The sequence below is a fragment of the Neoarius graeffei genome, chromosome 2, assembly GCF_027579695.1.
Source record: "Neoarius graeffei isolate fNeoGra1 chromosome 2, fNeoGra1.pri, whole genome shotgun sequence".
Taxonomy (NCBI): Eukaryota; Metazoa; Chordata; class Actinopteri; order Siluriformes; family Ariidae; genus Neoarius; species Neoarius graeffei.
The window spans coordinates 104,883,048-104,907,630 of record NC_083570.1 but is presented as its reverse complement, the minus strand read 5'-3'; the positions used below and the strand labels follow the sequence as shown (position 1 = coordinate 104,907,630).

Below are 24,583 nucleotides of genomic sequence, written 5' to 3'. Positions count from 1 at the left end.
TGAGGGAGCCCTGGGACATAAAGCAGCCAGCCACTACACTGTCAACAAACTCGAGTGAGCAAGCGAGTGGGGACTGACAGCATCCATACATCCCAGTTTACCAAAACACTCTATGTCTGAGGACCCTCCAGATCTACTCCTTTACCTCATAAACACCATTAACAAAAGGCTTGACTAAACAGATATGTTTTCAGCCTAGACTTAAATGCTGAGATTGTGTCTGATTCCCGAACATTACTTGGAAGGCTGTTCCATAACTGTGGGGCTTTGTAAGAAAAGGCTCTGCCTCCTGATGTAGCCTTCACTATACGAGGTACCAGCAGATAGCCTGCACCTTTTGATCTAAGTAGGCGTGGCGGGTCATAGAGGAGCAGAAGTTCACTCAGGTACTGTGGTGCGAGACCACAGTACCTGAGTGAACTTCTGCTCCTCCTCTATGGCCTGCAGTAGGTCAACACAATGTGGAATGTGCACAGTGTTGGTGGCGGCTAGCTTCCTGAGTGGAGCTAGAGGGTGGGAAGGGCCCTGCTCTCTCACCCTTCAGGGGAATTCCTCTCAGGGCTTCAATAACACCTCAGCAGTGCTTGGGGGGATCCTTTGACCAAATGAAAGTAGTTGATGGTGAGCACAACATTGCACTCCCCGAGACCTGTTTTTTCTGTTATTAAAGAGAACATATTGAGGGACACAGGACACTGAAAGAAGAAAGAACCCAAGGGTTGGTCTCAAAGGGCTGTCAGGAATTGCTTTTCCATGCGGCTCATACGGTAATACAGCAGGGCGTTTAGATCAAGAAAAAACACTGAGCCGTCTTATGGTCCATTTCTATTGGCCAGGCATTTGTGGTACTGTTTGCAGGAGATGTGCGGCATCTTGTGAATTTCATCTGGTGAATCCTTTAGCTTTCTCAAAAGCTTTTTTTTGTTTTTTCTTTCCTTTTTATTTTTTTCTCCAGAATTTTTAATTATATAGTTACTTATTTTTAAGTGTGTTTTTATATTTGTTTGTTTGTTTGTTTTTAGCAGAGCTCCCACGGAGCACCATACCTAAGAAAAAATGGTAAACCCATCGAGTCGATTTTTTGTGGTGTGTACCACCACTCATACACACCGCCTAGTGGTCAGTGTTAGTAATTACCAGTCATCACACCGTCTAGTGGCCAGTGTTAGTAATTACCAGTCATACACACTGCCTAGTGGTCAGTGTTAGTAATTACCAGTCATACACACGGCCGAGTGGTCAGTGTTAGTAATTACCAGTCATACACACTGCCTAGTGGCCAGTGTTAGTAATTACCAGTCATATACACTGCCTAGTGGTCAGTGTTAGTAATTACCAGTCATACACACCGCCTAGGGCACGGTGGCGTAGTGGTTAGCGCTGTCGCCTCACAGCAAGCAGGTCCAGGTTCGAGCCCCGTGGCCGGCGAGGGCCTTTCTGTGTGGAGTTTGCATGTTCTCCCTGTGTCCATGTGGGTTTCCTTCGGATGCTTCGGTTTCCCCCACAGTCCAAAGACATGCAGGTTAGGTTAACTGGTGACTCTAAATTGACCGTAGGTGTGAATGTGAGTGCGAATGGTTGTCTGTGTCTATGTGTCAGCCCTGTGATGACCTGGCGACTTGTCCAGGGTGTACCCCGCCTTTCGCCCGTAGTCAGCTGGGATGGGCTCCAGCTTGCCTGCGACCCTGTAGAAGGATAAAGCGGCAAGAGATAATGAGATGAGATGAGACACACTGCCTAGTGGCCATTGTTAGTAATTACCAGTCATATACACTGCCTAGTGGTCAGTGTTAGTAATTACCAGTCATACACACCGCCTAGGGCACAGTGGTGTAGTGGTTAGCGCTGTCGCCTCACAGCAAGCAGGTCCAGGTTCGAGCCCCATGGCCGGCGAGGGCCTTTCTGTGTGGAGTTTGCATGTTCTCCCTGTGTCCATGTGGGTTTCCTTCGGATGCTTCGGTTTCCCCCACAGTCCAAAGACATGCAGGTTAGGTTAACTGGTGACTCTAAATTGACCGTAGGTGTGAATGTGAGTGTGAATGGTTGACTGTGTCTATGTGTCAGCCCTGTGATGACCTGGCGACTTGTCCAGGGTGTACCCCGCCTTTCGCCCGTAGTCAGCTGGGATAGGCTCCAGCTTGCTTGCGACCCTGTAGAACAGGATAAAGCGGCTAGAGATAATGAGATGAGACACACCACCTAGTGGCCAGTGCTAGTAATTACCAGTCATACACACCGCCTCGTGGCCAGTGCTAGCCAGTAAAGAAATAAAACAAAAGAGACTGGCTATGATATAAGAAAATTCTACAACCCAGAAACAGATGGGAGCTCCACTTTTAGGCAGTGCCTAAATCTATATATTAGCATTGTATGAGCCAAATTTTGTTTTGAATAATGTTAATGTAGTATTTCCGTGATGTGGGTAGAATACTGAAGTGCGGCAGATGGGAGGGGATGTTCACACACAACTTTTATTTTCTTTACTTTGCTTTTCAGCTTTACTTGGCATGCACACACACACATGTTCTCATCAGGAGCGCTCCCCTCTCATTGCTCTCTCCCTCCTTTTCTACCTTCTGTCTTGACTGTAAAACACACAAACATAACATTAATCGACAACATGTATACTGACCCCGCCCTCCATTCACAAACCGATGCTTGGCCATGCCCCTGCTGCCACAGCTAATAAACTGTTGTTATTAGCTCATCTGCCTAACAGGTGATGAGTTTATGCTATCATGTGTTGTCCGTCATCCGTCTGTCATCCCTCCAGCATCGTCCACATTTCGCGAAAATCGTTTCTTCTCCCTCAGTTCTTCACCGATTTTTATTCTTTTTGGCAGGAAGGTAGGTCTGTCTGGGGTACATATAGCTTCTACCCAAATTTGCATTATTGCAATTAATAATGAAGATATGGAGTAATTAAGCCCTAAGGAGCAGTTTCCACACAAATCGCTTCTTCTCCCTCAATTCTTCACCGATTTTGATTCTTTCTGGCATGAAGGTAGGGGTACCTAGGGTGCATATAACTTCTACCCAGATTTACTTAATTACAATTATTAATGAAGTTATGGACTACTTAATCCTTAATAAGCAGTTCAACAAAAATCGCTTCTTCTCAGTCAATTCCTCACTGTTTTGGATTCTTTCTGGCAAATAGGTCAGTATTCCTAGGGTGGATATACAGTGGTGCTTGAAAGTTTGTGAACCCTTTAGAATTTTCTATATTTCTGCATAAATATGACCTAAAACAACATCAGATTTCACACACGTCCTAAAAGTAGATAAAGAGAACCCAATTAAACAAATGAGACAAAAATATTATACTTGGTCATTTATTTATTGAGGAAAATTATCCAATATTGCATATCTGTGAGTGGCAAAAGTATGTGAACCTCTAGGATTAGCAGTTAATTTGAAAGTGAAATTAGAGTCAGTTGTTTTCAATCAATGGGATGACAATCAGGTGTGAGTGGGCACCCTGTTTTATTTAAAGAACGGGGATCTATCAAAGTCTGATCTTCACAACACATGTTTGTGGAAGTGAATCATGGCACGAACAAAAGAGATTTCTGAGGACCTCAGAAAAAGCGTTGTTGATGCTCATCAGGCTGGAAAAAGTTACAAAACCATCTCTAAAGAGTTTGGACTCCACCAATCCACAGTCAGACAGATTGTGTACAAATGGAGGAAATTCAAGACCATTGTTACCCTCCCTAGGAGTGGTCGACCAACAAAGATCACTCCAAGAGCAAGGCATGTAATAGTCAGCAAGGTCACAAAGGACCCCAGGGTAACTTCTAAGCAAATGAAGGCCTCTCACATTGGCTAATGTTCATGTTCATGAGTCCACCATCAGGAGAACACTGAACAACAATGGTGTGCATGGCAGGGTTGCAAGGAGAAAGCCACTGCCCTCCAGAAAGAACATTGCTGCTTGTCAGGAGTTTGCTAAAGATCACATAGACAAGCCAGGCTATTGGAAAAATGTTTTGTGGACAGATGAAACCAAAATAGAACTTTTTGGTTTAAATGAGAAGCATTATGTTTGGAGAAAGGAAAACACTGCATTCCAGCATAAGAACCTTATCCCATCTGTGAAACATGGTGGTGGTAGTATCATGATTTGGGCCTGTTTTGCTGCATCTTGGCCAGGACGGCTTGCCATCATTGATGGAACAATGAATTCTGAATTATACCAGTGAATTCTAAAGGAAAATATCAGAACATCTGCCCATGAACTAAATCTCAAGAGAAGGTGGGTCATGCAGCAAGACAACAATCCTAAGCACACAAGTCATTCTACCAAAGAATGGTTAAAGAAGAATAAAGTTAATGTTTTGGAATGGCCAAGTCAAAGTCCTGACCTTAATCCAATGGAAATGTTGTGGAAGAAGCTGAAGCGAGCAGTTCATGTGAGGAAACCCACCAACATCCCAGAGTTGAAGCTGTTCTGTACGGAGGAATGGGCTAAAATTCCTCCAAGCCAGTGTGCAGGACTGATCAACAGTTACTGGAAACATTTAGTTGCAGTTATTGCTGTACAAGGGGGTCACACCAGATACTGAAAGCAAAGGTTCACATACTTTTGCCACTCACAGATATGCAATATTGGATAATTTTCCTCAATAAATAAATGACCAAGTGTAATATTTTTGTTTCATTTGTTTAACTGGGTTCTCTTTATCTACTTTTAGGACTTGTGTGAAAATCTGATGATGTTTTCGGTCATATTTATGCAGAAATATAGAAAATTCTAAAGGGTTCACAAAGTTTCAAGCACCACTGTAGCTTCTATATATAGATTGTATATAGTCCAGAGCTACGCCACAACCAGTGGACAAAACATTCAAAGAAAAAACAAACATCAAACTATACAAACACAAAAAGAAAAACAAAGAGAAGAAAAAAGAACAAGAAGCTCCAGTGAGAAGCAATAGCCAAAATGCACGCAGTGTACCCTCAACTGGAAACAGAAAACGTAATTGTCTTGGAGCCAATAATTGTTTTTGTAGCCTAAGACATAAGGTCAATCCCAAGGCACCAAACACACATTCAGTTAAAAAGCCTGGGAGCAATTTAAATTACATTTTACAGCATCAACTGGTGGTTTGTGGGTTACTTTATTTATTTATTTAATTTGGGGGCTGGAACCTGAATAAAACACAAAGAAACATGGGTAGAACAATGAAAATTCCACACAGATAGTATCCAGAGCTCAGGACTGAACCTGAAGTGTGCCACTATTTTGTGTTGATATATGCTTATGGTTATTTAATAAAGAACCATCATTTATATACAGTGATAATATATACAAGCTGATAATGAAGGCAGTGATCAATAAACATATTGCACTTGTATTCTCATTACATCATATCCTTCATTCTCATTTAGCACAAGTTCCCAAGGGCACTGGCAAACAATTAATGTTCTCTGTTCTGGTATGCAACTATAACAATCTTAAAATCACCATAATTTCCTCATGGCTGATCTTCCTTTTTTTCATTTTCTATCCCTTAAGCTCCTTCAGTAATGGAACAGCTTGAGATTGCAGGCAATGAGCTGGTCTGTCAACCTACCATGCCAATACCCCGAAGCTAAACACATTTTACAGAACAGATAAAGGCAAGGAGAAACTGAAATCAGACCATCACATCCAAAGCTAATGTTTTTATTTTAATAAAGCAAAGATTAAATGAGCTCCTTATTATTAAATTATTTTTTTAATTTTTTAAAATTATTAATTATTATTTTAAATCTTAAATATCAAAATACACAATGACTCTATGGACTATAAGACATCAGTTCTGTAGCCAAGAATAAACATGAGGACAAATGAGTTCAGTGCATTGGTCAGTGAATATTTTGGTTCATTTAATGACTAAAGTCTATATTTTATGAGCGATTTCATGACTATATAAATAATATAATGAATCATTGCTTTCTGTGAATGGCAGCTGTGGGACGGGTCTTTATCCGCAGAATCTCAGGGATTGGTCGGCCACTCTTCCCAAAGAAATCCAATCCCGTGATCCATTCGACATCTCTGACACGTGACTGGTGGAACCAAAGCAAGTCCTCCACCCAGTTCGACTCATCCTGGTCACTCTGCATGCAAATAAGGCTCTGGTTAATTTAACACTAACAATGTGTTTATTATATAACTATTATTTGACAACCTAAGAAGTATTGGGAAATTTAATTGGGAAACTTTTTAAATGTAGAAAAAAATCCCCTTGTAGGTCTCACCCACAGAGGTAGAATATAAAGAGGGTGCACTAGTGCAGCTCTTTACAGATTATACAATTCATTACATTTAGCTGCCCATCATGGAAGTCATTATTCTTCAATTGTTAGTAATACACCATGTGGTTAAAAGTTTGTAGGCACCTGACCATCACACCCATATGTGCTTTATGAAGATCCATTTCAGATTTAGTCTCGATTTGCTGTTATAATACCTCCAGTTTTGCAGTTATTTATAAATGATATTCTAGGTACAGTTGTGTTCACATAAATAACAGCATGTAAAAAATATTTTAGATATACATACATCCATTATCTGTAGCCACTTATCCTGTTCTACAGGGTTGCAGGCAAGCTGGAGCCTATCCCAGCTGACTGTGGGTGAGAGGCAGGGTACACCCTGGACAAGTCAAAATCAAATCAAATCAAGTTTATTTGTATAGCGCTTTTAACAGTAAACATTGTCGCAAAGCAGCTTTACAGAATTTGAACGACTTAAAACATGAGCTAATTTTATCCCTAATAAAGTCACCAGATCATTGCAGGGCTGACACATAGAGACAAACAACTATTCACACTCACACCTACAGTCAATTTAGAGCCACCAATTAGCCTAATCTGCATGTCTTTGGGGGAAACCAGAGCAAACCCACACAGACATGGGGAGAACATGCAAACTCTACCCGGAAAGGCCACTGTTGGCCACTGGGCTTGAACCCAGAACCTTCTTGCTATGAGGCAACAGTGCTAACCACTACACCACCCTAGTGGAAACATGACACATTCAATTCCAAATCAAGGCATTAACAATTTTTTATTAAGTCTGTTTTTCCTTCCCCAGGAAGCAAAGAAAAGGAATATTAATCTGTTCAAAAAAATAACAGCATCAACATTTTTCTCTTCAAACTCAAACTGAACTAATATTTAGTTGTGTAATCACTGTTTTTGATAACCACTGCACATCTGCGTTGCATTGAGTCAACCAATTTCTGGCACCTACAGTTGTGGTCACAAGTTTACATACAGTGACATGAATGTCATCTTGGATATGAATGTCATGGCAATATTTGGAATGTGAGTGTGAATGTTTTTTGTCTCTAGGTGTCAGCCCTGTGATGATCTGGCAACTTGTCCAGGGTGTACCCCACCTCTCACCCATAGTCAGCTGGGATAGGCTCCAGCTTGCCTGTGACCCTGGACAGGATTAGCAGCTACAGATAATGGATGGATGGATGATTTCTCTGAACTGTTCTTTTTTTTTGTGGCAGAATTATCATACAGCATACATCTTTAAAAAAATAAAATTTGATGCACAATTTTCTTTGGGTTTTCTGAAATCAACACAGGGTCAAAAGAGGGCTACCGCATGACGTCACCGCGCCACGAGATTTTTTTAGGTGCCATATTGGAAGACCAAGTACATGCACTCACAATATAAAACAAAGTATGAGCGAGAGTAAAGTGACACGATGGATGATAATTCGGGTTATGTGAGTACATTTCCAGCTGCAGAAAGGGCACGGTATGTGGAGAAACTGGCTGTGATTGATGGGTTTGACCCATATGATAAGACTCGTGGCAAGGGAGAATGGAAACATAAGGAGGACCGAACACCAATTCTGCCATCTGTTTGCTACCCAGACATTGTAAACTATTTGTTGTTTACACCCAGTGCCTACACTGCTGATGACTTGAAAGCATACAAAGGGCTACAGACTTACAATTATGTTGTTAGTGGCTTGGTTCGTGATATTACAGCTGTTATTAAGAATAACCTACACATAGTTATGGCCAAGGTAATCTTGTTGATATCTTTTAATAATATATCTTTTCAGTTGAAAAATTAATACTTTTTGTTACTATTAAGGTATCCATAATTTAGGTTAATTTATCCATTATACATATGTATTTATGATATATGCCTACACAACACCTATGCTTTATTTATATAATAGGAGGGAGAGCAAGCCCCAAACCATCCTAAATTATTATTATTATTATTATTATTATACGGTGGTGCAGTGGTTAGCGCTGTCGCCTCACAGCAAGAAGGTCCTGGGTTCGAGCCCCGGGGCCGCCGAGGGCCTTTCTGTGTGGAGTTTGCATGTTCTCCCCGTGTCCGCGTGGGTTTCCTCCGGGTGCTCCGGTTTCCCCCAAAGACATGCAGGTTAGGTTAACTGGTGACTCTAAATTGACCGTGAGTGTGAATGGTTGTCTGTGTCTATGTGTCGGCCCTGTGATGACCTGGTGACTTGTCCAGGGTGTACCCCGCCTTTTGCCCATAGTCAGCTGGGATAGGCTCCAGCTTGCCTGCGACCCTGTAGAAGGATAAAGCGGCTAGAGATAATGAGATGAGATTATTATTATTATTATTATTAAATTGTAGAAGTCTGGGAGGCTTGCTCCTCATCCAGTTATCAACTTGGGGCCAATTTAGCATGTTTTAAATTTGAATTTCTTGCGTTTGCTTACCTCAAAGTGTCCACAGATCATGCACAGACTTATCCATTATATCCACAGTTTTTTGCCAAGTCTCACACAGGTTTCTTTCAAGTCTACTGTTGGGCCAATAAATCATAAATAAAACAGCTCAGATTTGTTTGTTTAAGTCGTTTGCCACTCCACTTTATTCTCGTGGGTTCACATACCGCTGCCGTAATTTCCCCCTAATCACGAGTTTGTTGGTCTTCCAAAATGGCGCAGGGTCTGTTTATTTCCGGTTTTGGGTGACGTCAGTGAAATCCCTCTATAGATGCAGGGTCAAAAATTTACATACACTCACTTGGATTATTAATTCAGAGGTTCTGAGACTTCCAAAATGTCTCTTATCTTGCCAAGGCCAAGGCCTCTTAACTCCCTGTTAGTGTTTATGATTGACTACTGGTAGCTGGTAGCTTCTCTGTGCCTTCATAAAAAAAGGTTTGTTTACAGCACTCACTGGATTGACCAACACACAGTAAAATGGGACAGTCCAAGGAGCTCAGTGCAGATCTGAGAAAGAGGATTGCAGATGTACACAACTCAGGAATGTCTCTTAAAAGTCTTTTCTAAACACCTGAAAATTCCAAGATCAGTTCAAACAATTGTATGTACGTTACTGGGAAGTGTAGTCACTTTGCCATTCCACTTTGCTTCAAGAAAACCCAAACTGTCACCCTCAGCTGAAAGGAAATTAGTTCGGATGGTCAGGAACAACCTAGGAACCACCATGGCACAGCCCTGTCATGAACTAGAAGCTGATGGATCACTATCTATAGTTCAGTGAGTTTTATATCACCATGGACTAAGAGGCTGCTATCCAAGAAATAACCCCTGCTCCAAAATTGACACCTTCAAGCTTAACTAAAGTTTGCAACTGACCACACAGACAAAGAAAGCCTTCTGGAGGAAACTTGTATGGTCACATGAGACAAAGATTGAGTTGTTTGGGCATAATGACCACGATGTACAGAAGGACACTGTACCAGCTGGTGGTGGTGGCAGCAGCATCATGCTCTGGGGCTGTTTTACTCCCAGTGGAACTGGTTCATTGCACAAAGTGGATTAAATAATGAAGGAGGAGGACTAACTCAGAATTCTTCAGCATAACCTCAAACCACTGGAAACTTGAACATGATTGGGAGTCACAACAGGACAATGAACCCAAACATGCATCAGAGATGGTTGTGGAGGATAAATCAGGCTAATATTAAGCTTAAAACAAGCCCTGATTTCAACCCTATTGAAAATATATGGACTGTGCTTATGGAGTCCATGCCAAGAAAAAAAAATGAAATTGAACTCTACCAATTCTACCATGAAGAGTTATGAAATATCCAACCAGAATTCTGCCAGAAGCTTATTCATTGTAAACAAAACAAAAAAAATGTTTGGTTAAGGTGAATCTTGCGAAAATATATTTTACTCAAATATTAGGTGTGCTGTATATAAATTTTTGACCCTGTATGTATACTTTTGGCCCTGTGTTGATTTCAGAAAACCCAAAGAAAATTGTGCACCAAATTCTATTTTTTAAGTATGTATGCTGTACAAACATTCTGCCACAGAAAAAGAACAGTTCAGAAAAATCATTGAAAGCCTAAATATCGCCATGACATTCATATCCAAGATGACATTCATGTCACTGTATGTAAACTTCTGACAAAAACTGTATAAACAGGTATTTCAGCCCAGGAGGAACGAATGACCTGTGAATTTTTGGGTTTTGCTTCAGGAACTGCATTTTTAATATCATCCCACAAATTTTCAATGGAATTGAGGTCAGGGGATTAAGCTGGCCACTCCCAGTGTTTCCCACAGAAATTTTGGAGACTATGGGGCAGCCCATGGGGGGGGGGGGGGGGCATGCCTGGCTTGCGTGTCCAGTTGAATTGCAGGGGTGCGCGGGGGGTTGTTTAGCTTACTAATACTACTAAACTAAGACTAACAAAGAACAAATTTGTTGGTATTGTTGGTATTGGTTATGCACCTTGTATTTTATTTTAGCATGTTGCTACAGAGGGCAGTCCTACAAGAAGAACATATTACAGATAGCAACCAAACCAAACCAAAAATCCTACAATACTTCACACCCTGAACTCCTACAAAAAGTCCTACAAAACAAGGACTTCTAGCTCTGCTGTATGTCAAAAGTGACCCTGACAAATGCCTGCCCTATTTACAAAGACCACACACTGCACTTGTGCATTTGATTTTTCTTGGCTTTGAGAAAAAGAGTTTGAGTGCCCCTTCATAATTTATATCTTCTGGTTGTGGCCCGTTAATGGAAATCCTCAAGCAGGCAGCCAGGTGCTCTCCTTGCAGTCTGTTCTGAAGGTCTGTTTTGACCTAAAATGGCAAACAACTTGTTACTACAATGAGTCATGTGATTGTAGAGCTCACTCTGAAATATTTAATTAAATGAAAGTGAGATTGAACTTAGGTGGGATTTGAGCATAAAAAACAATGGGTAAATGTACATTGAAATTCACATCACTGGTTTGCCTGCAGATGTCCTTACCCTGTTCATTGTGGAAAAGCCTCTTTCACAATTCATGCTCGACACCGGAACAACAAGGGCAATCGCTGCTAAGTGGCTGAGTAATGGGTATATCTGCCCCCATTCATCGCACTCACTTGCTAGGAATGTTATAGAGGTTTTCGACCCACGTGACCGTTGCCATGTCGACAAGTAGATGGCGCCATTTTGGCAGTCACAACAATGGCGACTCCCGCTAGCCCAACATGTGGGTTATCGAGCGACATTACACTGTCATGTACCGTACAGCATCTCGATGGTAAAAGTAAGAGCAGCTATCGCGAAAAATTGACGGAGGCTGGTATACGTGACCCATACTCGTTACCTAATCACCTGTTTATGCCACTGCAGTGGTGTAGTGTCGGTGATTTGCCGGACCTTCAGTACCTCAACATCGTGAATGGTTGCCATGACAACATATGCAAAGATTTCCAACAACATTTTCTGGCAAAAAAATTCCATAACAGTCTACTTCACCGTGATACCAAATAAAAGTAAATTCATTGCAGTTAGAAAAATAGTGTCCACGTTGAGAGAGAGAGTTACATTAATCATATAGAAAAACGCATAATAATTAATATGTCTAGTATCGAATTCTAGTTTTGTCCATTGCATATTCACATCTAAAAAGTACAACCCACCCAACAACATGGCTCTGCCTTGCCTGAGGGCACCGTGTATGTTAAACCTACAGTAGACTACACGTAAGCTGCCCAAACACTAGTAAGAAGCCCGGTGCCAGGTAGGCCCATTGATGAGGCCGAGCGGTCCCCGTCTCTCGTATATAAAACCATGGATGTATAAAAATAAAACCATCGTAGCCTGACTAGTGGGGCTAGGTGCCAGGTAGCCTGAACACCACCTAACAGGGCTTACGTGTAGGCTAGGTGCTAGGCTACATGTATAATTTGTCATTTATCTCGCATAGGATATCTTTAAACTTTTGGAAAAGTTACCTGAGACAAAGTGTTCACCACACAGACGTGTGTGTTTGGTGGGCTGCCAATTCTCTCACCTGATCGCCGCGATCCACTTTTTGCGACGCTGTCGATCAGCCGGGAACCTATGGAACGTTAATCCAGGTTTATCCCCTCTTCTGTTGTGGCAGCTAACTCCACAACATGTATCAGGCATTCTACGATAAAAGTAAGCGATGAAGAAGATGGATATTACAAGCGTTGTTTGCTGATAAGCGTGGCTTTGTTTGACCTCCAAAATGGCGGCGTAAACAGTATCACGTGACCCTATGACGTCAGGTCGAAAACCTCTATACCAATTTGACATCCTGACAAAGACAGCAAGCAGTTGATGTTAGGCCTACCTCAGTCACTACCTCTTCATCCTGAGGTGAATTTCGATCCATCTTCTTGAAATAATTAAAAATGCTCATGATCTGAATTAACAAAACAAATTTAGCATCAGTTTAATAAGGATCGGAGATTTTCTGTTACAGCTGTAGTGTCTACAATAAGGCTGACATCGTCACCTGACATTCAACGTGTTGCATTAAGGCCTACGTTAGTGGAGAAACACTCTTCATCAGTAAATTTGAAAATGATCAAATTCGAGTCAAGAAGTTAATTTAATTAAGTAGGTAACTAACATTACATTCCCTTAATTATATGGCCTAATAGCTTCACCTTTAGAAGGTAGCCTATTAGAAAAGGCTAAAAATAATTTAACGTCTTCTGTCTCACCAGTAACAAATCGCGTTAAGGCTACTAGCACTAATTCTCAAAAGTGGCATGAAAGTTCACTCTCTGTTAGAATAGACTACTTTTCCCTTTTAACATGTAGACCTAGATTAGTTTATCACTGCTGTCACATCTCCATCACTTGGATAGACTGCGCACATACAATGTCAAGCAGGAAGCACTGGTGTAATAATCCAGCAAACCCCCACTAGGCCACCAGGGGGATGACTCAAGTGCAGAGGCGTGAGGCGAAAGTAGAGTATCAAAAAAAAAGTTTATTTACACTATTTACAATCCAATGGAAAAAACAAAAAGAAAATCCAAAAGCTCAGAAGATAAACCAAAATAAAAATATCCAAAGGGAAAATGTCCAAAAACAAAAGGAAAGGCAAAATGCTGAACGCTCAGAAGATCAAAAAGGTACAAAGTCCAAAGAAAGCAAAAATATCAAAAACACAAGGGCATAGGCAAGATACGTGGGACAGAGGAAACTAGCACTAGACAGCATAGCATAAAGACTCCGTGACAAGGGAACAAACAGAGGGGTATTTATACACAAACTAATTAAGGAACAGGGCGGGGCAGGAAACAGGCAATCAAGACACACACAAAACACAGTGGCGGCCTCTAGAGGCCAAAACAAACATGACAAGATAAACATAACAGCGGCCTCTAGAGGCCAAAACAGTCCCAGTCCTAACAGGACCCTCCTCCAGGAGCGTCTCCTGACGTTCCCAGGGCGATCCGGATGGGCCGAATGGAAGTCCCGACAAAGTCCTTTATCTAAAATGTCCCGGGTGGGGACCCAACAGCGTTCCTCAGGGCCATAGCCCTCCCAGTCTACCAGATATTGAAGCCTGCTGCGGACCCGGCGGGAGTCAAGCAGGCGATGCACAGTGAACACAGTCTGACCCTGGAAGATGCGGGGGAGTGGGGGATTCCCCCGCTCATTTCCTGTCCTGTCTCTACACTGTTCTATCCAATAAAAAGGTGAAAAAAAAAATCTTAAAAAAAAAAAAGGAAAATCTTGCAGCAAATGCAGTCTTCAAAGATGAAAATGAGAGATCAAACCAAGAGTAGACATCCATCCATTATCCATACTTACCAGGGGCATATGTGGATGTCAGTATGGGCCGCAACAGGGAAACATGGAATGTGGGGTTGATCCTCAGAGTCCGGGGCAACTGGAGCCAGTAGGCGACAGGGTCCACCCTGCGCACCACCTTGAAGGGGCCAATGTAGCGAGGAGCAAGCTTGTGGTTCTCCACCCGCAGCGGAAGGTCCTTGGTGGACAGCCAAACCCGCTGCCCAGGGCGGAAAGCGTGGGCAGGTCTTCTATGGCGATTGGCCTGAGTCTGGTTGGTTCTGGAGGTCTGGATGAGGGTCCTCCTGACCTTGCTCCAGGTCTTGCGACACTGTCTCACATATTGGTTGACTGAGGGCACCCCCGCATCCTCCTCCTGGTCCGGGAACAGAGGTGGCTGGAACCCGAATTGGCACTGGAACGGCGACAGCTTGGTGGCCGATGACTGCAGGGTGTTGTGGGTGTACTCTGCCCATGGCAGCCAGGTGCTCCATGATGTCGGGTTATCCATGGCCAGGCCTCACAGGGTGGTTTCCAGGTCCTGGTTGAGTCTCTCCGTCTGGCCATTGGACTGTGGGTGGAACCCAGAGGAGAGGCTGGCAGTGGCTCCGATGAGCTTGCAAAACCCATGCCACACTCGGGAGGAGAACTGGGGCCCCCGGTCAGAGACGATATCCTGTGGGAGACCAAAGACTCGGAAGACGTGATTGAACATTAGTTTAGCTGTTTCAAGGGCAGAAGGGAGCTTGCACAGTGGTATAAAGCAGCAGGCCTTGGAGAATCTGTCAATTATGACCAAAATGACAGTGTTACCTTGTGACTCAGGGAGACCCGTGATGAAGTCGACTGTCACATGGGACCAGGGACACCGGGGAATGGTCAGAAGATGCAGGAGGCCCTGGGGATGCTGTCGTGGGTTCTTGCTTCTGGTGCACACCTCGCAGGAAAGGACGAATGACCTTACTTCCTTCTCCATGCTTGGCCACCAGAAGCGTCTTCTCAAAAAGTCCAGGGTCCTTTGAGCTCTCAGGTGGGTGGTGAGAGGGGACGAGTGACCCCAATGGAGAACCTTGGCCCGGGCTTGATGTGGGACGTACAAGAGGCCCGGTGGCCCCGTCCCAGGACCGGGGTCCTGGCATTGGGCTCGTCGGACGGCCTCCTCAATACCCCAGCGGACAGGGGCCACAATCCGGGACACAGGGATAACAGGCCCAACTTCGCTCTCCCTGTTGGTGGGAGCGAACAGCCTGGAAAGCACATCAGGTTTGGTGTTTTTGGAGCTGGGGCAGTATGATAGGGTAAAGTTGAACCGACTGAAAAACAAGGCCCACCTAGCCTGTCGTGGATTGAATCCCTTTGCTTGCTGGAGGTACTCCAGGTTCTTGTGGTCCGTCCAGACCAAAAATGGATATTGCGCTCCCTCCAGCCAGTGCCTCCACTCCTCAAGGGCCAGTTTAACTGCTAGCAGTTCTTGATCCCCCACGTCATACCAGGACTCCACAGAACTCAGGCGGTGGAAGAAGTATGCGCAGGGGTGCAACCTTCCTTCCGAGCATTGAGAGAGGACCGCGCCAATGCCGCTGTCCGAGGCGTCTACCTCGACGATGAAGGGTTGTGAAGGGTCCGGGAGGACCAGAATGGGTGCTGTGCAGAAGCGGTGCTTGAGGTCTTTGAACGGCTTTTCCGCCTGAGGAGACCAGACATACGATCCACCTGTCCCTTTGGTGAGGTCCGATATGGGCGCTGCTACAGAACTAAAGTTCCTGATAAACTTGCGGTAGAAGTTCGCAAATCCTAAGAACCACTGAACCTCTTTGACGGACTTGGGGGTGGGCCAGTCCCGGACGGCCAGGGTCTTGGCTGGATCCATCTGGAGTTGGCCTGTCCGTACAATAAAACCCAGGAAGGAGACCTCGGGAACATGAAATTCGCATTTCTGGGCCTTAGCAAACAGATTGTTCTGTAGCAGCCTCTGGAGAACCTGGTGGACATGGTGGCAGTGCTCCTGCACGGTCTTGGAAAAGATTAGGATGTCGTCGAGGTAGACAAAAACGTACTGGTTAATCATGTCCCTCAAGACGTCGTTGATTAGGGCCTGAAAAACAGCTGGTGCATTGGTGAGTCCGAAGGGCATCACCTGGTATTCGTAGTGCCCAGACGGGGTGTTAAAGGCAGTCTTCCACTCGTCTCCCTGTCGGATACGGATGAGGTGGTATGCGTTCCGTAAGTCCAATTTCATGAAGACAGTGGCGCCTTGGAGCAGATCGAACGCTGTGGATATCAGCGGAAGGGGATAGCAGTTGTGTACAGTGATCTTGTTCAGACTCCTGTAATCAATACATGGCCGGAGCCCCCCATCCTTCTTGCCGACAAAGAAGAAGCCGGCACCAGCGGGTGAGGTGGAGGGTCGAATGAACCCAGAGGCCAAGGCGTCCTTGATGTCCTCCTCCATGGCCTTGCGTTCTGGCTGAGAGAGGGAAAACAGTCTGCCATGAGGAGGGGTAGTCCCAGGGAGCAAGTCGATGGCACAGTCGTAGGCACGGTGCGGCAGAAGAACGGTGGCCCTGCTCTTGCTGAAAACTTCTTTGAGATCCCAGTACTCTGTGAGAACTTGAGATAACTCGGTGAGATCAGGAGGCTCAGCAGGAGACACAGGAGAGCTAGAGAGCAGACAAGAGGCATAGCAAGCAGGACCCCACTCCACAACCTGGCTAATGACCCAGTCTATACGAGGGTTGTGGCGGGTGAGCCAAGGAAGACCTAGAATAACTGGGAACTCTGGTGAAGGAATCAGGTGCAGGGATATTTCTTCCTTGTGACCTTGAGACTGGAGGAAGACTGGAGAAGTTACTTGGGTGACTCTTCCGTCACCTAAGGCTTGGCCATCCAGGGCAGACACAGACAGTGGGACTTCAAGAGGAGCAGCCGGGACATTGATACTTTGGACGAAGTGAACATCCATAAAGTTTCCAGCCGCCCCGGAGTCTAACAAGGCTTGACAAGAGTGGACGGACTCACCCCAGGAGATGGAGACTGGGATGTAGACTCCTTGGCCAGGGAGTTCAGGAGAGAGGGTAGGCCCCATCACAACCCTCCCTCGGCTGGACGGGGCGGTCCTTTTCCCGAGAGCTCGGGACATGATGCTCGGAAATGGCCAGGCTTGCCACAGTAGATGCAGCACTTGTCCCTCCTTCTGCATTCCCTCTCAGCTGCGGAGAGACGAGTATGGCCAACTTGCATGGGCTCTGGACAGTCACTGGAGGAGGTAGACGGGCTCCAGGTCGAGGCAGTGAGGCCGGGGAAGCTCAGGACTCAGCGGCGCTCTCTAATCCTGTTGTCAAGACGAGTAGAATGTGAGATCAGAGTTTCGAGGTCACTTGGGCATCCGATAGAGGCCAGGCTGTCTTTGATGGGGTCAGACAAACCATGGTGAAAGGCTGAAACCAGGGCTGCTTCGTTTCATCCGCTGACTGCTGCGAGCGTCCGGAACGCGATGGCATAGTCCGCGACGCTTCCTTCTTGCCGGATGGACATGAGCTTCCTGGCTGCGTCTTTACTGGTGTCTGCCTGATCGAAGACACAAAGCATCTCCTCCATAAACAACTTGAAATCAGAGCACTCGGGTCCCTGTCTCTGCCAAATGGCCGTTGCCCAAGCTCATGCCTTGCCAGCTAACAAGGTTATCACAAAGGCAATCTTGCGGCGATCCGTAGTGTAGGTGGTAGGCTGAAGCTCAAAGGTGAGTTGGCACTGGGTAAGGAACTCCCGGCACTCACCGTGCTTGCCGTCATACCTCTGTGGTGCAGGAAGGCCATACGCCTATAAAGCACAATAGCGTAGCCTAAATGTCACCTTCTCAATCGTGTCAAAGGCTACATAAAGTTGTACAAACTTACCTTAACATGTAGATGCAGACAGGATGTAGCTTATCAGAGTTGTCTCCTCACGCTGTCTCAGATAGGCAATGCACGCAATGTCAGGCTGGGTGCGTCAGTGTCGCCATGCGTGCGTGCGTGTGGGTGGGCGCGGACTGAGACTATGGCGGCCCAAATTAGACTATGGCGGGCCGCCATAGTCTCGTCAATGTGTGGGAAACACTGCACTCCATTGCCTCAATCTTTTTGCCTGGAACCAAGATGTTGCTCGCTTACTTGTGTGTGTGTGTTTGGGGTCATCTTGGTGAAACACCTATTTCAGGGGCATTTCCTCTTTGGCAGCCAGCAACATAATCTCTTCAAGTATTTTGATGTATTCAGACTGATCCATGATCCCTGGTATATGTTAAATAGGCCCAACACCGTAGAAAGAAAAGCATCCCCATACCATGATTTTTGCATCACCATACTTCACTGTCTTCACAGTGTACTGTGGCTTGAATTCAGCACCTGGGGTCGTCTGACGTACTGTCGATGAGCACTAGACCCGAAAAGAACAATTTTACTCTCATCAATCTATGCCATTTATCTTTGGGCCAATCAATACAGTGAGAGTAAAAAGTATTTGATCTCTTGCTGATTTTGTTGGTTTGCCCACTAATAAAGACATGATCATTCTATATTTTTAATGGTAGATGTATTCTAACATGGAGAGACAGAAAAAACGAAAATCCAGAAAATAACTTTAAAGAATATATTTTAATTGATTTGTATTTCATTGAGGGAAATAAGTATTTGATCCCTCTAGCCAAAAGCACTTAATACTTGGTGGCAAAGCCTTTGTTTGCAAGCACAGTGGACAGACGTTTGTTGTAGTTAACCACAAGGTTAGCACACATATCAGGGGGAATTTTGGCCCACTCTTCTTTGCAGATCCTCTCTAAATCATTAAGGTTGGTGGGCTGTCGCTTGGCAACTCGGACCTTCAGCTCCCTCCATAGATTTTCGATTGGATTGAGGTCCGGAGACTGGCTGGGCCACTCCATGACCTTAATGTAGTTCTTCTTGAGCCACTCCTTTGTTGCCTTTGCTGTATGTTTTGGGTCGTTGTCATGTTGGAAGACCCAACCACAGCCCATTTTCAACTTCCTGGCAGAGGGGAGGAGGTTGTCCCTCAGGACTGCAAGGTACATGGCTCCATCCATCTTCCCACTGATGCGGTGAAGTAGCCCTGTGCCCTTGGCAGAGAAACACCCCCAAAACATAATGCTTCCACCTCCATGCTTGATGGTGGGCACAGTGTTCCTGGGGTCATAGGCAGCATTTTTCTTCCTCCACACATGACGAGTAGAGTTTAGGCCAAATAGTTCAATTTTGGTCTCGTCTGACCACAGAACCTTCTCCCAATCACTTTGTACATCTTTGAGGTGATCATTGGCATACTTTAGGCGGGCCTCCACATGTGCCTTCTTAAGCACGGGTACCTTTCGGGCACTGCAGGATTTTAATCCATTGTGGCGCAAAGTGTTGCCAATTGTTTTCCTGGTGACTGTGGTCCCAGCTGCCTTGAGGTCATTCACTAACTCCCGCTGTGTGGTTGCAGGCCGATTTCTCACAGTTCTCATGATCATTGCCACCCCATGAGGTGAAATCTTCTGCGGAGCACCAGACCAAGGTCTATTGATCTTCATGTTATACTTCTTAAATTGTCTCACAATTGCACCAATGGTTGTTACTTTAATACCCAGCATCTTGCTAATGTTTTTGTAGCCCATTCCAGATTTGTGCAGGTCAACAATCCTGTCTCTGAGGTCCTGAGAGAGTTCTTTAGTCTTACCCATGTTGGAGAGTTTGGAATCTGTCTGATTGTCTGATTCTGTGAACAGGTGTCTTTCATACAGGTGATTAGTTAGAACAGGTGTCTTCAATTCAGGTAACAAGTTGATTGGGAGTGTCTAACTGGTCTGTGAAAGCCAGAACTCCTAATGCATACTAGGGGATCAAATACTTATTTCCCTCAATGAAATACAAATCAATTAATATATATTCTTTAAAGTTATTTTCTGGATTTTCTTTTTGATATTCTGTCTCTCCATGTTAGAATACATTTACCATTAAAAGTATAGAATGATCATGTCTTTATTAGTGGGCAAACCAACAAAATCAGCAAGGGATCAAATACTTTTTACTCTCACTGTATGTTCCTTGGCAAATTTTAACCAATTCTGCACATGCCGTTTTTTTTTCAACAATGGTGTTTTACGGGGGCTTCTTGCTGATAGCTTAGCGTCGATCAAATGTCTTCTGACTGTAACAGTACTTACAGGTTATTTTAGATCATCTTTGATCTTTCTGGAGGTGATGATTGGCTGAATCTTTGGTATTCTGACTATTCTTCGATCTGTTTTAACAATAGTTGCTCGTTTTCTTCTGCATGTTTCGGGTTTTTGTCGCCATTTTAAAGCATTTGAGATCATTTTAGCTGAGCATCCAGTAATTTACTGCAGATCATTATATGTTTTCCCCTCTCCAATCAACTTTTTAATCAGATTACCTTGTTCCTCTGAACAGTGTTTGGAAGGACACGTTTCACTTAGCAATTCAGAAGGAAATATATTTTATAACAGTGTGTGAAATATTTGCTTCCGTTCTTTCTTAATAAAAGACAACTAATGACACCTGTTTTTTTCACAGAATGAATTAATTATCTAATTAAATTCCACACTTCTATTATTTTGGACACACCCTTTTCAATGAATGAGTCAATTACTCAGAACAAGCGTACATGTCATGACAGTTGGAAATTATGTTGAAAGAGATTATGTTGCTGTCTGCCAAAGAGGAAATGCCCCTGAAATGGGTGTTTCACCAAGATGACCCCAAACACATGAGTAAGCAAGCAACATCTTGGTTCCAGGCAAAAAGATTGAGGCAATGGAGTGGCCAGCTCAATCCACTTACCTCAACTCCATTGAATTTTTGTGGGGTGATATTAAAAATGCAGTTTCTGAAGCAAAACCCCAAAATTCACAGGAACTGTGGAAGGTAATTTGTTCCTCCTGGGCTGAAATACCTGTTTATACAGTTTTGATTAGAAGTTTACATACAGTGACGTGAATGTCATCTTGGATATGAATGTCATGGCAATATTTGGGCTTTCAATGAGTTCCTCCGGGTGCTCCAGTTTCCCCCACAGTCCAAAGACATGCAGGTTAGGTTAATTGGTGGCTCTAAGTTGACCATAGGTGTGAATGTGAGTGTGAATGGTTTGTCTCTATGTGTCAGCCCTGCAATGACCTGGTGACTTGTCCAGGGTGTACCCTGCCTCTCGCCCATAGTCAGCTGGGATAGGCTCCAGCTTGCCTGTGACCCTGCACAGGATAAGTGGTTATGGATAATGGATGGATGGACTTCAACAATTAATGTCCTCAGTTTCCCAAACGCTTACTGAGTGTTGTTAAATGAAAGGGTGGTGTAACACAGTGGTAAACATGCCCCTGTCCCAACTTTTTGGCATGTGTTGCAGGCAGCATATTCAAAATGAGTGTATATTTACAAAAAAAAGAAAAAAAATCAAGATTGAAAAGGATTTGCAAATCATTGCATTCTGTTCACATTTACATTTTGCACAGCATCTCAACTTTTTTTTTGAATCGAGGTTCTACATTTACAAATCCTTGTACTCATGAGTTTTTACACGAAGTTGCAGATTTTATCTTGAAATTGGTTGTTTCTATAGACAAAGCAGTGTCTACAGTTATGCTGTCATCGCTAGTCCTGACTCTAAATTGCCCATACAGTAGGTGTGAATGTGTGTGAATGGCTGAGAGGAGAAAACCACCATAATTATCCAGTAGAAGGCAATGGGAAACCACTACTGTAATTCTTCCCTAGAAACTTTGATGGCTGGAGCCATCAGACACTGCACGTGACTAGATAGATAGATAGATAGATAGATAGATAGATAGATAGATAGATAGATAGATAGATAGATCAGTCCTTCTGGAGTCCCTGCTTGTGCACAATATATTTACTTTTAAAGTATATGGTAAGAGTATTCCTCATAATCTCTGTTTTCTCTCTCTCTCTCTCTCTCTCTCTCTGAGATACTAGTGATCCTGACTTCTTTTTCCCCCAGGCCCTACCTGGCCCATTCTGATGCCCTACTTCAGCTTGGAGTGTGTGCTGAGGATGACTCTAGATAGATAGATAGATAGATAGATAGATAGATAGATAGATAGATAGATAGATAGATAGATAGACAGACAGACAGACAGACAGACAGTCAGTCAGTCCTTCTGGAGTCCCTGCTTGTGCACAATATATTTACTTTTAAAGTATATGGTAAGAGTATTCCTCATAATCTCTGTTTTCTCTCTCTCTTTCTCGTTCTCTGTCTCTCTCTGAAATACTAGTGATCCTGACTTCTTTTTCCCCCAGGCCCTACCTGGCCCATTCTGATGCCCTACTTCAGCTTGGAGTGTGTGCTGAGGATGACTCTACATAGCTAGCCCCAGGTTTACCATGAGATTCCTCTGAATGGTACATCACAGATACCAAGTCATTTTCAATATTCACTGGATATCTTCACATGGATACTCTTTAAAAGCTAAAACTCTTAATCAAATAAAAAATGTGGAAGAACAATGCCTCATAATCGCACTATACAATATCACAGAGAAGATAACAGGTTCCATTTGGTGTCTGGTTCTTCTCAGGGTTCCTTCTTTCTGCAGTGTCAGGTAGTTTTTCCTTGCCACCCTCACCTCTGGCTTCTTATTTACAGATCTAAATCTAAATCCATATCTGGATTTTTGCAAAGCTACTTTGTGACAATGTCCATTGTTAAAAGCAGTGTATAAATAAATTTGAATTCATTTGAATTAATGCTGTCATGAAGTTACCCATCTTCTTCTTTCGACTGCTCCCATTAGGTGTCACCACAGTGGATCTATTCTGCATATTTGATTTGGCATAGCTTTTACACCAGATACCCTTCCTAACGCAACTCTCCCCAATTTATCCGGGCTTGGGACTAGCATTAAATATGCACTGGCTTGTGCAACCCTAATGGCTGGGTAGTTTACCTAAACAAAGTTACCAACATGGTATCCAAAACAGGAATCAATAACCTATGCCAGAATACATAACATAGACATCTGGCCATGTATGCACTATGTAACACTATGTACACAATGGTATATGCATATTATTTTGGCTCTTTTGACTTAATGATAACATCTTCAAACTAGAATTAGTAGTTATTACTGCTGAGTACTAGTCCACAATGAGGTACTTAAAATGACAGTGAGGTTAGTCGTGGAGAGCACATCAAGGATGGCTACAGCAACCAGGTTCTTGAGCTTCTGCAGTCCTGATCAAATGAACTGACCACTGATACATAATGAACTTTGTGGCAGCACCTGACTTGTCATTTTTTAACTGGAAATAAAGTCCAAAGTCAGCTAAAATGCAAGACTTCCACTGGCTCTCTCTCAGGTACCAAAGATTTCAAAGCTACTGAAGAATTTTTTAATGGTTATAAAGTTGTGCGGGTCACTCACTGCAATCTGGAACTATTTGGTTCTCACTTTACAAGTGTGGATAGATCCTTTTTCAGAAGAAGAAGAAGAAGAAGAAGCCAAGCCAAGAAGCCTTTGTCAGTCACTTGTACACTCAAGCACAGACTTAAGCACACAGTGAAATTCCTCCTCTGCATTTAACCCATCTGAAGCAGTGAACAAACACATGCACACACAAGTGAGCAATGAGCACACACACATACCCAGAGCAGTGGGCAGCTATGCTACAGCACCCGGGGAGTAGTTGTGGGTAAGGTGCCATGCTCCAGGGCACTTCAGCCCAACCTCAGGCCATGGCTACCCTATTTTAACCTAACCTGTATGTCTTTGGACTGTGGGGGAAACTGGAGCACCCGGAGGAAACCCACACAGACATGGGGAGAACATGCAAACTTCACACAGAAAGGCCCCGTCGGCCTCTGCGCTCGAACCCAGAACCTTCTTGCTGTGAGGTGACAGTGCTAATCACTGCACCACCATGCCGCCCTCAGCAGTGGCACAGGTTCTCCACAAAGGAATACGATCACATGGCCAGGGCACTCTATTTATATTTTAACACTATGGTCCCAACCCATTGATGAAGCAAGTAGACTATAATGTACCGGTACACCATAAAGCACACCTATAATACCTTTGTTTTTCAGTGTAATAAAATAAGATTGAACATTTCTATAATAATAATAATAATAATAATAATAATAATAATAATAATAAGTTCCACTTATATTGCACCTTTCTCACACCAAAGGTCACTTTACAATAAAAAAACAATAAATTAATTAAATAAATAAATAATAATAATAATTAAAGTCGCTAGCAGCCTTGACGGGCCCTCGCATGTGTGGTTCCGCAACCCAGGACATTCCGCCACCCAACAAAACAGTCACATGTCATATATTCATCAAATGTTCAAAGGTGATGTGCATGTTGCAAATGCCATGACTGCTTGACGGATGAGAGATAGACAGACAAAGACTGTAAGTGTGTGTTTCTGTGGTGTGAAAATGTACATTTATATATGTACAAAACTATACATGTGTCTCCTCCTTATCTCTATCTCACGCTGTAATCTTAAGTCATCTTAG

At 43.7% G+C, this 24,583-nt stretch overlaps 1 protein-coding gene across 1 annotated transcript in view; it reads right to left on the bottom strand.

Moving 5' to 3' along the window:
- Positions 1-5,778: 5,778 nt before the first annotated feature.
- The window catches only part of LOC132870623 (venom phosphodiesterase 1), a 217,302-nt gene continuing 198,497 nt past the window's right edge, over positions 5,779-24,583 (bottom strand). Inside the window, exon 25 of the mRNA XM_060904353.1 lies at positions 5,779-6,108. Coding sequence (XP_060760336.1) covers positions 5,935-6,108 — 174 coding nt within the window. The 3' untranslated portion in view covers positions 5,779-5,934. The remainder of the gene's footprint in view (positions 6,109-24,583) is intronic.